This window comes from Anarrhichthys ocellatus, unplaced genomic scaffold, assembly GCF_004355925.1.
Source record: "Anarrhichthys ocellatus isolate YVR2014 unplaced genomic scaffold, GSC_Weel_1.0 scaffold24, whole genome shotgun sequence".
In the NCBI taxonomy this organism is placed as follows: domain Eukaryota; kingdom Metazoa; phylum Chordata; class Actinopteri; order Perciformes; family Anarhichadidae; genus Anarrhichthys; species Anarrhichthys ocellatus.
This window is the reverse complement of record NW_022280054.1, coordinates 1,237,294-1,253,806: the sequence shown is the minus strand read 5'-3', so window position 1 is coordinate 1,253,806 and position 16,513 is coordinate 1,237,294. Positions and strand designations below refer to the sequence as shown.

At 43.7% G+C, this 16,513-nt stretch overlaps 2 protein-coding genes across 5 annotated transcripts in view; one reads left to right on the top strand and one right to left on the bottom strand.

Moving 5' to 3' along the window:
- Positions 1 to 8,028, bottom strand: part of sipa1l3 (signal-induced proliferation-associated 1 like 3) — a 63,830-nt gene extending 55,802 nt beyond the window's left edge. For 2 of the 3 annotated variants that reach the window (XM_031861369.1, XM_031861372.1), the window contains exon 1: positions 7,903 to 8,028. The gene's annotated coding sequence lies outside the window, so the exon portion shown is untranslated. The remainder of the gene's footprint in view (positions 1 to 7,902) is intronic. The other variant, XM_031861370.1, reaches the window with a different exon arrangement.
- Positions 8,029 to 9,705: 1,677 nt separating this feature from the next.
- map3k10 (mitogen-activated protein kinase kinase kinase 10) overlaps positions 9,706 to 16,513 on the top strand; it is a 34,143-nt gene continuing 27,335 nt past the window's right edge. The window contains exons 1-2 of one of the 2 annotated variants that reach the window (XM_031860584.1): positions 9,706 to 11,705; positions 11,745 to 12,629. In XM_031860584.1, coding sequence (XP_031716444.1) covers positions 11,621 to 11,705; positions 11,745 to 12,629 — 970 coding nt within the window. In that variant the 5' untranslated portion in view covers positions 9,706 to 11,620. Of the gene's footprint in view, positions 12,630 to 16,513 lie in introns of both variants that reach the window. The other variant, XM_031860583.1, reaches the window with a different exon arrangement.

The window sequence follows — 16,513 nt, the reverse complement described above, 5'->3', positions numbered from 1 at the left end:
ATGCATGCATGCGTGTATGCGTGTGTATGCATGCCTCTCTGCACACATGTACAGAAAATTAGGGAGTAGAAAGAAAACTGACTTTTTATGTGGTTTCATGAAACATTTTACAATGAGACAAAAGAAGAAAAAGAACTAAAAACATCTTTCAAACTCACCCATTCCCACACACACACACACACACACACACACACACACGAGACTGTGTGTTTGGCTGTTTGTGTTTTAAACAGACGAGCATGTCGCTAAAGGCAAAACATCCTGAGGGGGGGAAACATGTAAATCTATCGACAAGCTTCCTGATGGTGTTTGGTGTTACGCCCATTCTCCAACTGTTTTCTTTTTCCCAAGCAGCAGTTGGAGGTGAGCCAATACTTAACCATCCCAACGATGAATGTGCAAAGACAAAGTCCAGGATATAGGCTGCATGCCAGAGACAAGGAATGTTTTTACTCATGTCCTGTGAACTGGTCATCTGTCTTTGTGACGGAGTACGCCCCCCGCCCCCATGACTATTGTCTGATTCATAGCAGCACTCATCTCCACCACACATTTGCATCCTCCTCGGTACGGACTCACTTCCTGCAGCACAGAGAGCCAGAAGGAGCACAGAGGACAGCAAGCGCCTCCAAATAAAATACAGATGGAATTTCACAGGAGGTGTCCGGGGGCTACAAAGATGCTTTTATTTCTCTGCAGAGGGAAACTGAAATGTTTTACGATGAAGAATTGATTCATTGTTCATATGTAGTGGGCTGGGTCATTACAGTCTTTTGTTGATCCAGTGATTGAGGCTTTTAAACTTTCTCATTCACATTCTAGATCAACCATTTCAAACATTCTTTTATTCCAATATAAAAATCTATCAGTCATCTATGTGTGCGTTTATGTTCCCTGGTAAGATTTAGAGCTGAGAACCTGTAGTAAAATAAATACAAAGACAAAATAATCAACGTTAGGATGTCAACTAGTGATCACAATTTTAGAAGTACTTCAATTTCTGTCCTTAAACAGACAAAATGAATAATCAGATTAATTGAACATTAAATAATAACTAGTTGCAGCCCTGGTGTGATCATATGGTCAACGTAACACAGAAATTAGGGAAGCAACTAATAATTGTTATCATCTAATCTGGCAATTGCTTTTCGATTGTTAATTCCTCGTTTAGTCTGTAAAAGAGTGAGAAAGTAGTGAACACGTGCCCGTGATTTCTCAGAGTCCGAGGTGACGTCTTTATACGTCTTGTTTTATACGACCAACAGTCAAAAACCTTAAAAGATATTCAGTTGACAATAATATAAGACAAAAAAAACAAACCAACTCCCGAGCTTGAGAGGCTTTTCCTTGAAAACAATCCCTGAAAAGACGATCACCTCTAACTCTAGCGTGGCCTTTACATTCTCTGCTGCAGCTGAGAGTCAAATGACCAGCGAGGTAGTGAGCTCAAGCCCTCCTTGACAGTCGTGTGATGGTCAAGCTCATGTGTGTGGGGCACACAAGGTTAATTCACTCCTCCTCACTCCATTAAAAGCAGATGGAGACAGAATCAGCTGTTTCTTCATCCCGTCATGCAGGATTTCCTCTTTCCAGAACATCTCTGCTATGTTGGTGTGTGACAGAGCTCTTTGTGCACGCACGCACGCACACACACACACACACACACACACACACACACACACACACACACACACACACACACACACACACACACACACACACACACACACACACACACACACACCCTGTCAACCATGTGTTTGAGGGCTCAGTTAGGGACAGATATGAAGCAGGTGCAACAACACGCTCTTTGCCTTAAGGAAGCAGACAAACTCAAGTCCCTAGATAGAAGAAACAAGAAGTCGAAGGACTAAAGGCAATAAAGACATTACAGAGAGAAAGGTGTCCGCTGCTCCTCTTAGCGGCACGACAATTCATATTAATGGTTGTGTCTCTGAATGCTTTGCAAACGCCTGTTCCCTGGAGATCAAATGCATGATTTGCGCTTCTATCCTCCACTGTCTCTCACAGCACAGCATTGAAACTCCATTTCACATCATCCGTCCTCTTTGAAAGAGGAACACAGGCTAGAGAGGAACATAATAAAGGGCGGGAGAGTAACAGATAAGCGCTCTTTATGTTATGGAGATGAGCACATTCAGTACTGCTCACAGACTATAGACCGTTATCGCAGCGGTTCCTGCTCCTTATGGCCTTGGATTCGGCGTGAGAATGGAGATGGAACCCAAACAGTCACGTTTGGTTTTCTGTGAAAACTTTCTCCTCTTATTTCAATAAACACAAATCAAAGCATAAACCCCTCACCTGACAAGGCCGAGTATACAGGCTCTTTGTTAGGTGAACACCCGTTCGTAAATCTGAGGGCCTCCGCTTGAAATTACTAAATGGACAGCGATGCATGAATCACTCTTTATGTACAGCACTTTGTCAGGCTGTCGGAATGATTTGTAGCAAATGTAGACATCCAGTAACCCCCGACGAAAGCTTAGTGTGGAGTCCAACAAGCCTGTTTAAGTGTGCTGTGGATGGATGGTGAGGCATTCCCTCTCGCTCTCTCCTCTCTGCTACCAGCGCTGACCAGGCCGACCTGTGGCAAGAAAAGGCCTCCTCAACATCTGTGTTTATCCTCTTGCTAAAACCATGCAGGCTATATTTACCCCGGCCAAACATACCCGGAGCAGAGAGGACTAGAAAGATGTAGCCTGTGACACCTACGCCGTCGTATACTTCTACCCTGTGAGAGATGGAAACGGCACACCGTCGGCGCTATTAGGCAAATGCGAGCACATTTTAAGACATTTACTCGCAGAAGTGTGATTTTCTGATTCATCCTCTTCACCGAGAAGAAGACACAGATTGGTAAACAACACCTCGAGGCGATCTGACCTCTGCAGGAGTGAGAAGAAGAAGAAGAAGAAGAGGAGGGAGGCTTTATAGATCAACTGCCTACCTAGCAAATGTTTTATAGCTGCACAGGAGGCCATAAAGCACAGACTTGTTTCAGGAAACATTGGTGTGCTCCTCTTTCTGTAGATCTCTGACCTCTTGACACCGTCGTGCATGCTGACTTATGGATAAGACCCTCAGGAGAGGCACATACATCAGAGAGAGTGGGGGCTTTGCATTACTGTTGGTGGTCTGATGCTATTTCATCTTAAACTGTAACGCCTGCGCTCTGACTCATACATGTATGATGCAGGGCTGCTGGACGCACCTTCAACCTGTGTTTGACCCATTTTACATTAGACTGCTGTTACAGTTGAATGCCTCGAATAGGAGTACAACAAAATAACACTCTCGCACACTGTCTCAGTTACTGCCGGTATTTATTCATTTATGGTGTTTAAACATGATGGAATCCTCTTTTTGGGGCTTTAATCTTTCATTTTATAGGAATCTACCCATTTAATGTAAGCATTTAGGGACACATATATGGTTTTTACTATATAGACTGTTCATTGTCTAGCTCCATATATGATATTGGTGATGGTCATGGGGTAAATCGATGTTGGCATTGATAACTTCCTAATTCCTATTGCACATGTGTGACTAATTGCAGACTTGCAGCCACTCCCTGTTTAACATGGCTTCTCACAAAACATTTGTCTGATGACGGTCTAGCGCTGAGACTTGGAAAATAAACATATTTTTGCCAGTTAGGCAGTGTGCAGGAGTTTGTTTACAACTTTTAAACAAGAATCCCAACATAACTGCATATATATGTTGAGTAAATTATAATTCATGCAGCATCTATGTATATACTTGTAGTATATATATATATAAGGGAAGTTTTCTCATGCTTGTTCATGGAACTGATGAAGGAAATGTGGACTGAAATGTCCAACAGTAAACAAGACAGTTTGGAAGAGTGCTTTCAGTTGTATTCAAGTTGCACCTGTTGCACATTCAGGTTTGCAGAGATGTTTTTCAGTGATTTGAGGCCATTCCTGTTCAAACAGACTCTATTCTACCACTGTGGTGCTATATTGGTCACAGCTAAACCCCATAATTACAAAGATCTACACTACATCAAATAATTAACTAATCAAAATCTTCATATCCACGCTGGCTGTCACCCACACAGGTCACTCTCTTCTGTTTCTGTGTCTCTTTCTCGTGGATACAATTTTGTTTGCATACTATGTGAATATGATAAAGTGTCATGTAACTTTAATTTTAGTCCAATACTTTTTGACTATTTTAATTTATTTCAATTTTGTTGTGTTTTTTTTTAATGTAATGTATTTATTAACTTACGTAAAGCACGTTTAACAGCTGGTTGAAATGAATCTGCTACACAAATAATAATATAATAAATAATATATTTAGTTTTTAGTCCGAGATCATTCTGTATTACTAAATCAAAGTGACAACACTGACTATTTATCATAGTATAATATATATAGTATGATATCATTTATTATAGTATTAATATTTGGAGATCGTGTGGCAGGTTTAAGGAGGGCTTGGTCATCTCCAGGATAGTTTTTATCGGTTTGTTATGTATATTATCAATTAAATAAAAAATATCAGAAAACAGAATCATTAAAATAAACTTAAATAGAAACAGCTGCTCACCACAGACAACCCCGGGTGTGACACCTGCTGCATGCAGGTGTGATGACACGTGCTGCTGAGCCACTCAGATTAACCACTGACATGAGTTGAACTACAAATGCGTCACATTGTTGGTTTAAAAAAAAAGAAAAGAAACCATCAGAGAGGGAGAGCAGTTTGCGGTATACTTCAATGGCTGAAATCTATAAACTATAAGTGTGAAAACACACTTATGCACGCTGAAACAGACCAGATGGGATATTTAGCCTTAGCTATCAGGAAACACCCCATGATAGTGATGGATGTTGTTTGAGTGCGTGTGCGTGTGTTCTTCTGCATACCGTGAAAACACACAATTGTTCATTTCTTATTTAACTAACTTATATTTAACTAAGACGCCTCTGAGGATTAAATAGAAACCTGGCAAGAGGCTTTTCGTTTCAAAATGACAAACAGCAGGAGGGCTGCCGATGTGTCGCGGTTAGGAAAGGAGAACTTTTAACCAGAAAACATTTTTTTTTTTTTTTGCAGCCTTAAAAACATCACAGGAAAAAAATGTCAAGAATAGAAGAAGAGGGAAAAACCACCAACTGATGAGTCACCGCGACCAAGATACGGTGATTCAACTGAATGTTTACAGGCGAAATAACTCAGGTGGCCCACGTTCCGCTCCGTTTGAAGACGGGATCCTTTGTTCCCGCAGCTGTTTGCAATGAAACGCTGAAATAAGTAGCACAAAATATGAGATGCTCCTCAAGATCACAGACTTGTTATCTGGTACCCGGCGGAGACGACTACAAGCCGACCGCTGGAGGTGCTTTACAACTATGTGACGTGGGACCAACGTTATGAAGTGAGCGTAGATTAGCGCGGATAATGTGATATCGTAAATACCGAAACAAACATGCTTATACAGATATTTCTGGACAGGAGTGTTTCCAAAACGGTGTAGTATTGGAAGCAGAACATACTCTGGAGAAAATCTAAAGGTATGGTTAGAAAGGGGAAGTTTAACTTGATTGTCTCAGTTTCAGAATTACACATTTTCCCGACCAAAACCAAAACTTCATAAACATTGTGTTTTGTAAATACCTTGGATTTTATCATTTACTCTTCCGACCACTCGAAGCGCTTTAACACTACACGTGATTCACCCTCCTTCATACACTGATGGCAGGCTACCGTGCAAAGTGCCCCCATCCATCACGAATAACTAAGCATCCGGGAGCAATTTGGGGTTAAGTGTCTTGCCCAAGGACACACCGCCAGGGACTGGAGGAGCTGGGCATCGAACCGCTAACCAGTAGGGAAAGCTCACATGCACTAGACACACAGACATTACTTCACTATATATTTACACAGCACACAGTAGTGTGTTGCTATACTAATGTTCAGATTGTTGAATACAGCTCCTTTACGTTATTGTTGGCCCTTGCCTTGACTATGTCGTGTAAAAAAGCCCCATTACAAACTATACTATAGAAGCACCAAACCCAACTGTATTAAGTGGATTGAAAGAGTTTAACTATAAAACTTAGATAGTTATTGCATTTTAAGATCCTAACTCCAATGAATCTCCATCACTGTCTGAACTTCCTGATACTTTATGCAGGTTTGCGTCATCTCTTCGAAGTCGCATGTATTCTACACATCCATCAAAAAAAACTGCTTGCAGGGACAAGCTGAAGTACTAACTCGTACTGAACTACACGTGTACTGCAGCTTCTTCTTCAACTATCAATTTGTGTTCGTCGGACAGGTAGAAGGTTACGAAAGAAGACAGGAATGAAGGAGCAAATAAAGTAAGTGGCATACAACAGTGACGGTTCTGAGCAGTACGGCGGAGAATGTTTGAAACTCTCACAGGAGCAGTGGGTTTGATCCAAGCGTCATTACTGACATTCTTTGGATTTTCCGCTAAAAACACACAACACTGGAGTTGTACAAACTGATAAGTTCCCAGGCCGCGAAAGCAAGAGTCTGCTCAGTTTTGCATTTGATATGGAACATTTTCAAGCAACCATTACAAGCATGGCAATGACTTCCTGTAAACTATAAACAGAGAGCATTTAACAGACTTCTGCAGTCTGGAGCATTGCCTTCGATCAAAGGAAATTGGATTTATCATATGGAGAATCGTGTCATTGCTATTCAACATTAACGACACAGTTCAGAACTATATATTTCTGAATCTGATTTTCTCTCGGATGGAAAATGACATGCAGGACTTCCCCCATTGTGCTGACAGCTCAGCTGCTGTTACGGGAGGCTCAGCAATAGGATAACCAGGGTAAGGCATTAGGGCATCATTCTCACATTTCCCCCGGTAATAATTATTCCATTAGTTCCAGAAGGGAGGCAACCAGAGTCAATGTTGGCCAGAATATGTGCAGTGCTGCCATGCTCTGCTGCTCGTCCACGACAGATCCATCATGCTGATACTCGACGTGTCGTTTCCTGAGGGCTGGGAAATACAGCAGCAACAAGGGGGGATCTCTGTGAGAGGGAGGCATCATCACCTCTCCATTCTGCGTACACGCTCGACTGCACACACACACACGCACGCGCACACACACACACACATTTCTACTGTGCACACTGACACCTGAACAAAGTCTGCATGTTCAACCACGATCAGTTCTCCTTTATGATCACATTAAAAACATTAAACCAGTGGCATTTATAACTACTGCAACACTCCTACAAAATAAAAGATTGCAAGTGTAACCCGTGGACTGTATAGAAGAAGGTGTACCCGCACAGCCAAGTATATCCCTCGCAGCTCATTTTGAAACAAATCTCCAGTCAACAACAACTTCCGATTGCAGCACAACTACTCGAGATTCAGAGCTCGTCCAGACTAACTAGCTGGCTAGCGCTGTTGCTCCCAAACAAAGCCCCCATTGTCTGGAACTTGTAGTCTTAACGTTTTCTCTTGGCCCTCACAACTGTGATTAACTCAGGTACAGAAAAACTACAAATCCAAAGTCTGTACGGTGCTGTGGGCATGCGCACTGGGACCTTAATGAGCAGGAAGGTTGTAGAATATTTCGTAGTTAATGAATTGTTGCGGGTAGCGGTGTGTTTGAGGCTAAAGACCCACTCTGGTAGCCCCGGAGGTCTAAGTGTGTGGACGGTGTCCGGTGGTGCTCAGACTACCGGTAGTAAAGACTAACGTAGTAACGAGCTCGTCCTCTGCATTCACTGAAGTTGGTCTGCTCGGCTGCTTCTCGGTGTTTGCTCTGCTCACTTTTCCAGCGCTTTGAATGTGTCGCCCTGTTTCAGCTCAAACTGTTCTGAGAAAACCCAAAAAAGAGTGCACACCTTACCGGACGCCGTTCCGGTGTTTCGGCTCGGCTCCTATTCCGTTTAAAATAAATCTCCAGGCATTGTGGAAACACTCGTTGCGGCCGACGGTCGACTGCCTGTTCACCCAGCGAGACGGTTGCCAAGAATGCTCAACCGAAACCACCCGCACGCTCACTGCGCATGCGCAGCTCCGGTTGTGCGCAACATACTGATAGTAACACACAGGGGGCAGCACGTTACTACCACTATGTGGACCTGTGGACACCACAGACTGTACATAGGAACATGTGTGTGGACACCATAGACTGTACATAGGAACATGTGTGTGGACACCATAGACTGTACATAGGAACATGTGTGTGGACACCACAGACTGTACATAGGAACATGTGTGTGGACACCATAGACTGTACATAAGAGCATGTGTGTGGACCATATGGCTGTGTAATGAAAATATGAGGAATTAACTGTGAATATTAGAAACCACATCTGAGTGTAAACACATGGAAATAACACTAGAGAAGCATTCTGTATAATGTAGCATGCTGCATGGTCGCAGTTTGATTTTGCATCGCACACAAATTAGTCAACAGCACAACCTTGTGGCTGCTTAACAAAATCAGTCCTCTGATATCAGAATCAACTTCATTGGCCATGTTCGAGTACACACGGAATGTGACTTCGGTAATTCGTTGCTTCCATGTACTTTGACAGAAATAGACAAACAGTCAGGTAAACATGCACATTACACTACATTATATCCATACAAATTAAGATATGTAGCATACATGTCTTGATGAGTCAAACTAGACATTTAATGTCTAACTAACATTGTATAAGCCAGCCATCTTTGGAGGAGCAAACGGCAACTATATCTGCTCTGTGGTCTTAAAGGCAACAATGCAGTCAGTCTGATCAGCTGTAACACCAGACCAAAGCCTACAACCTATCTATTCTGAAGTCTGCAGCTCCGGCAGCTGTCTCTGCACCAGAGGATGGTGTTGATAATGTGATAGCAGTAATTATAGTGATTTCTCCAAAAAAAAAGTTGGAACAATGGTAAAACATTGTTTAAACCTTATTTTCTGCTTGGATGAAGAGAAATAGAGAACTAAGTTTGACTCAAATGACACCTGTATTTCTGAAAACGCAAAAGATACTGAACCTCCACTAAATGCTTTGTGTTTCATCATTAGGCACCAGGGGGCAGTGTAGCTTAAATTATTAAGGGTGGGAATACTACTTCTACAACTGTAATGTCTTTTTCTGAGGAACACAATCCTATGCATATCAGTTCAAATGATGACAATATATGTATCCTCTCATTGATACATATAATAAAGTAAAAACCCATAGGGAGTATTTTTGCAGTAAAGGTGCATGTGAAGCGCCAGCGTATTTCAAGAATCTTAGATCCACTGTTCTTCAGTTATTTGCCTCAAACTGCCAAAGTGTCCTTGAGCAACATACTCAATCCCTGCAAGCGGGGGCTGTTGCTCTTTAACTGACCTTCGACCATGTACATTTTCCAGTGAGAATGAATCACTCTATCCTTGTATTACATTATCACTAAACATTGTAGGTATTGCTCATAGGGCAATGCACTGTAGTGTAGAATAAACCAATTATATGTATTAATATTATGTACTTTGACGACAATTATTTCCCTTATGATTGCAACATCGCTAATTATTTTTGCCAAATGCGCGGCCAGAAAGATGTAGGTCAGCAGGAGATCCCTCAGGTACTACATTACCCACAATGCAACAGCACTCGCTCACCACCAGCACAGTCTAGTCTCGCTCCAACCATCAGACCGTCCTCCTCTCCGCCCTGCACGGTGAGCTGCACCCTGATCTGCGCACACGTGATGGGAGTAAATACGCACACAGCCTGCGCGCCTCCACCATCGCTATGTTTTGTAGATCGGTGACAGAGGGAGCGCTTGTTCTCACGTATATGTGGACGGCACCCCGGCGTATTCGGATGCAAAGCCAGCCCACAGACTGACAGCTCGGTGCTCGAGATGTCACGTCTCTTTGGAGGAACAGTGTGTTTGAACACGACGGACCTCTGGACAGCCGGATGAGCAGCACCAACACGGAGTCCCGGGTGCGAGTTTTAGTTCCTCGCCAGTGACCTGGACGGTCCCTCTTTACTCGGATGTAACCACACGCCCATGCGACGATATCGGTGGATCTTGCAGCCAGTGTCCAGGTTAGGTTACAGTAAACGCTAATTGTTTACGTATTAAAGTAGGGCTGTTTGGGGCGGAAGACGTCAACTGGGACTGGATACAACATATATAAATAACCGTTTCTATTAATATTATTACTTTTATTGTTATTATTGACATTATTATGCTATATTATTATTATTAAGATGGGGGTTCGGTCAATCTATAAGGGAATCATGGAGCCTTCTGTAGGCTAATGCTGCAATGCCACCATGCAAACCATCGTTGACATTATTCTCCACCTTGCTGCCGCCGTGTGATGGTTTCTGTCATTCCTAAAGAAGTCGTGGACATTTAAACTATCGATTGACGATCCGTAAATGCCATGCGTGCTCTTGGGGCAACAGGACATACACGCTGGCATCCTTTTACCGTTTCCAGTGAAGAAGAGTTTCTTTTCTCACCGAGGACTCGTCTCCATCTCAAATGTAGCCCAGCAGAGGCGACTGAACCAGGCCGCTGCACAGAGACGGAGGCCGGTTTGTTGTGCTCGCACTTGGCCGGATGCTGAACACGGTGCCACTTTACAGCTCTGTATTGAACACATGCCGCCGGCTTGTTTCTGTAATTCCCCTGCTGTCTTAAAATGGACGGGCTCTTTTTGATAAAGGCTATTCATGGACGTTGAACCGGCTCATGTAGGATTCAGCCTGGACCGCGGATATTTCAAAATGCAGTGTGGAAGAGAAAACAGCCCGTGTTCACGGTGATGGCTGGCGGGGGAGGTGCATCTACGCCGGGCTGCATGAGGAATAACGAGGACGCTTGCTCAGAGGATTTCTCTCAGCTCAAACACAGACTGATGTCTTTATTGGCAGCCTAAATAGTCCATATTCCACACTAAGATTATTCAGTTGTGTATTTCTTCGTGTCTCTGTGGCCCCCAGAGTCAAAACACCTGTCCTCAATGAGCTGATATTCAATTCAGAAGAGGTTATGTGTTTATCAGGGCAAATTATTCAAAAGTATAAATCATGAACCCAGAGTCGGTCTCGGTTTAGTTTGGATGAACTCTGCTTTATTGTAACAGCAATTGTAGGACACTTATAACAAGTATGTAACTGTTTTATTAATTAATAAAGGCAGCAATTGAGAGACCAGAATCCACCCACCGATCAGGAATCAGACTGAAGGCATCTTTCTGAAGGATTTCATCAGACCTGCTGTTTCTTAGATAAACAAATACTCAGGTCTCTTGGGCAGCTTTCCAAAAGAAACAATAGTGGAAACAATCAATTAGGTTTGGGGAGGTTAAACTCGTGGAGTGTCATTGTTTGACCTGATGTACATTGTCCCTGAGTGAACTTGCCTTTGGGAATACATGTTACTTACACACTGCCTAGCAACAGCACAGCAGCAACCGGTGATAGGATTTGGCACAGTTTCAACAGCGAGATGTGGTGATGGGGGGGGAGCAGTTGCAGCTCTCTGATCCTCTGATCCCTTCACCCCCCCACTGCTGGTGGAGGACGTCTCATCTCTGTCAATGGGCCATGTATGGATTTTGTGCTTGAGTTGACCGAGGGCAGGCCTACAGCGTCAAACAGAAGTCAGGCTGCCATGAACCCATACGGCAGAGCGAGCAGCACAGCAGCCCCCCTGTCCTGCACCAGCTGTGGGGGCTGCTGCTCACCGCCTCCCCCTTGCCTAATCCCGCCCGGGCCCCCCTCATCTACTACCTCTTCCTCCTCCTCCTCCATCGCCCCGAATATGACCCCGCCTCCGCCGATGTGCCCTGCCCCGGTAGTGCAGGTGGAGAATGGCAGCAGCTGGAACTCCTCCACCATCTCCTCCTCTGGCTCCCCAGACTCACACCCTGGTCACCGCTGTGGCGCCAACAACCCCAACCCCTTCTGGACGGCAGTGTTCGACTATGAGGCCACAGCAGATGAGGAGTTAACCCTGCGGCGCGGGGATCTCCTTGAGGTTCTCTCCAAAGACTCCAAAGTGTCTGGGGACGAGGGTTGGTGGACAGGCAAGATCCAGGACAAGGTGGGTATCTTTCCATGTAACTACGTCACAAGGAGGGACGCCGCCAACTACCAGCAGCTGACCGCAGGAGGGCTGGTGGCAGGCGGGGTGGGTGAGTGTCCCTTAGAAATAGACTTCACAGAACTGCACCTGGATGAGGTGATTGGAGCCGGTGGGTTTGGGAAGGTGTACAAAGGAGTATGGCGGGGAGAGGAAGTAGCAGTAAAGGCCGCCAGGCAAGACCCCGATGAGGATATTAGTGCCACAGCAGAGAGCGTGCGGCAGGAGGCCAGGCTGTTCTGGATGCTCCGGCACCCCAACATAATATCTCTGCGTGGCGTCTGTCTGCGGGAGCCCAACCTGTGCTTGGTGATGGAGTACGCCAGAGGCGGGGCTCTGAACCGAGCGCTCGCTGGAAAGAAGGTTCCCCCGAGGGTTCTGGTGAACTGGGCGGTCCAGGTCGCCACAGGGATGGACTACCTGCACAACCAGGCATTCGTATCCATCATCCACAGAGACCTCAAGTCCAGCAATAGTAAGTACTGCAAAACAAGTGAGGCTTATCATCACAGAGACTCTTCATCAGTGGATGGAGTTTGCTCGGTGGTCATGGAGATGTTTCAGCCATTATCATGTGACCTTAAATGTTATAACAGGTGTTTTTACAGGTTGAAAAGCATAATCCTGCTATCATATGACCAAAATGTGGCCAAAGGCGCTAAAATATTTACACTAAGTAGACTAAGATATTCTTTGTCACAGTGTAATTCCCAGGGTCCATAATGAACCTAAAGCTGAGAGGCTCAACACCAGGTACATATGTGAGGCTGCACATGTGTAAAATAGCAGCACAACAAATACACAAAACACAGCTCCCCTGTGAACACACCTAGCTAAAACTAATGCAATCTAATGCAACAGTCCTGTAATATATTATACCTTTATGAAGGTTATAATTTTCAGTTTTTGTTGAAACAGGTTTAGGTGTTGATTCAACTTTCAGGTTATATTGTAGTTTGAGCTGCTGACTTATGATGCGTTGAACTGAAAGCTGTGTCTAATATTATAACTTCATAAAGGGATTTATTACAGTGTATTTTCCCCTGTTCATCTGTTCTTAACACATGAGATGAACAACAGTATTTTGTTGGTGTAAAAGTGATATTGACAGAAGGAGGCAATTTTAGGCTAATGTCATCACATGTTGCCCATAGTAGCAATGCATCTGTTGGGAGGGCAGCTTGGCTTGTAGGTATGACTTCAGTGAGGAGAAGGTCTCCTGTAGTTCCCTCTCTCCATCCTTGTGAGATTATTTTGTTGATACTTAATATATTGCAAGACTCCAGGAATAGTTTGACATTTTGAGAAATACGCTTGTTCTCGATTCTAGATATGAAGATCGATACCACTTTCATGTCTATATGGTAAATATGAAGCTATAGCCAGGAGGCAGTTAGCTTAGCTTAGCACAAAGACAACAGAAACAGAGGGAAACAGCTAGCTTGGCTCTGTCCAAAGGTACTCAAATTACCTGCACCTCTAAAGCTCACTAATCAACATGTTTCAACTCATTTGTTTTGTCCGTACAAAAAGTAAAATTAGTGTGAAATCAAAATTCATATTTTACAGACGGATATGAACCGGACTATTTCTTGTCCGGGGTGCTTTGAGTCAGCTTCAGAGATGCTGGTAGAAGATCTGTTTCCTCCTGTGTCCACTCTGTGCTAAGCTAAGCTGACTCCTACAGTATAGTCTCCTGGCTCTAGCGGTGTCGATCTTCTCATTTCTAATTATCATCCTTTAAAATGGCAAAATCTTTCACCTTCAGCAGAGATCAATTATTTTACAGTACTTAAAAACAGGACAAAAATATGAAATAAGAGAAATACGTTATACAAGTAACAAATTAACCACTGAGAAAGAGGATAAGGTGATAAGGTGATATGTTGTATTGACTAATTGTCCCACTTCTAAAATTTACATTGACATGTAATATAGTTAATTTGATTGGCCTTTATTAAATCCACCGGGACAAATATAAGTGGACATTTACAAATGTACAAACAGTCATTCCGCCTTCTCGTAATCATTTCTTGACTTTACAGATGATTATCAAGTGTTGTCATTGAATATTAACAGACAGAGACAGGAAGGCCTAAGTCCTGGAGAGCTGGTCTCCTTCTGCCATCTTTTCCCTGTCATCTCTCTCTGCACCTCCTCCTGCTCCTCATCCTCCTCCTCTCTCCTCCCCTCCTCAAGGAGAGCAGTTCTGCTCTGCAACTCACTGGGCTATTTTTGGTCCTTTGTGCTACTTGCTGTTTAAAGACGCAGTTGCAATTGTTGGTGCATCAAAGACATAACACAGCGAGCATCTATGTGCATTCTGTGTGTGTGTGTGTGTGTGTGTGTATACGTGGAGGTCAGACTGCGTGTGTTTATGCCAAGTGACATGAGTGATGGGGGAGGGAGTGTACAAACATGGGTGGAGTGTGCGGGATGCTGACTAAAGGCCTTTTAAAGAGGGAGACAGTAAGTGAAGCTTAAACACACTCGCTGCTTCATCTTCCCAAATGTTTCCTAATCTTCTATCCTGCACTCTGTCTTCTTGAGTCTCACTCTTAAACATGCACACCCTGCTTCCATGTCGCCCTCCTCCCTGTGTGGCTCAGTAACAGTAACATGACGGGGGGATCAGATGCGTATTGGACAGCAGAGCCTTGGCAACAACGCCATAACGCTGCCTTTCCATGGTGACATGGGCACTGCTTCTGTGCCACTGAGTCATACAGCTGCTAGCCGCTGTCAGCTGCTGCACAAAATGTCAGTCCCCCAATTTAGAGTATTGTCTGTGTGAAAATAGCAACTGAACAAGTGCAGGAATGTCTCACGAAGGGCTCGGAAGCTGTTTTCCACCCCGATTGATGACTGAAAATGTGTGGGTGCTAATCGTTAAGTATGTGATTAGACTGTGACTCACACCCATGTACTGAGGGATGGTTGCATTAGCCTGCCGATGCCCAGAAGGGTGAAGCATGGAAAGAAAGTGAGAGAGACAGAGTTAGAGAGTGAAAAGGTCGGGAGAATAACAGGGTGGAATAGATCAGGTTGTGGAGGGAAAATGAGCTCGAGGACCAGAGAGAACGGAGATGTATGTTGCGAGAGAGGCGACTGATGGGAAAGAACAAGAGAAGGAGAGCGCGGGGGATAAACAGCGGTTCATCTCAGTTTTGGGTTACACCTCAGCTCATTGTCCAGGTGCGCTGGTCTCAGGTGTCCTCTTCAAGCCGCCGACCACTTGGCATCGCTGCGGTTACAGAGCAGCTCAGGCCCCCGAGCCTCTCCTCTGCCTTCCATCAGCCGGGTTCTGCGCTCAGTAAAAAACACAATCTTACAGTAAGATAACGACTGAATCTTCATTCTCCCTCAGAAGAATTCATCAAGGCAAAACGTGACACTGCTCATAGACTCTGTGTGTTTGACGCTTTGCTAACATTTTACAACACAGGGATTGTTTTTCTATTTTTGGCTCACTCACGTGCTTTCATCTAATTTTATCACAGCCAAGTTAAATATTTTTTTAAGGCGTGTCCTTGTGCTGGTGTGAGAGTTAATTGTAGTGTCGTTGTTAAGGCCCACAGAGGTGAGTGAGTCTGTGTGACGGGGATAATCTGATTACCGTGACCTCCTTCGAGTGATGTCACAGCATGTTTGTGGGTTGGCAGGTCATGGCCCCCGTGGTCACGCCTTACCTGTCACTCTGATCCTGGATCAGCCTCTAGTCTCTCAAAGCATAGGGCACCAGTCCTCTTTGACTGGCTTGACACGTGGGGTTAAAGTAGAAACAATGGAAAGATCCAGAGTGCTCTTGATCAATATAGACATTCGAGTGTGAGACAAGGCTGCAACTTTCATCAATTGTTTGTTTTCTTGACATTGATTGTATGGTTTTTAAAATGCTGAAAACCCCCAAATTTGACACATTCAAATATCATTTTGTTGTCTGACCAACTGTTCAAAACCAAAATATATTCAGTTTAATATCACAGTAAGAAAAAGAGTAACTATTCACATTTGAGAATCCGGAATCAGTGCATTTTTAGAAATATTTGCTTATAAAATGAGAAAAGTTTAAGATTAAGTTAGTCGATAATCAATTCAACTAATCAGTTCAGAACCATATGAGACTAGATAATGATTTTGTCAATCATATCTTAATATAACTAATGTTATATTTTTCGTAATTGCATGGCTTCATAATAATAATAATAATTTAGTAGGATAGTTTTATGAACCAAAAGTAAGTGAGGTAAACATACGTCATCACCTTATATGCAATAATTATATATATAATTATATATCTCATATCCTGGCAGTGGTGTGTGTGTGTGTGTGTGTGTGTATGTATGTATATATATACAT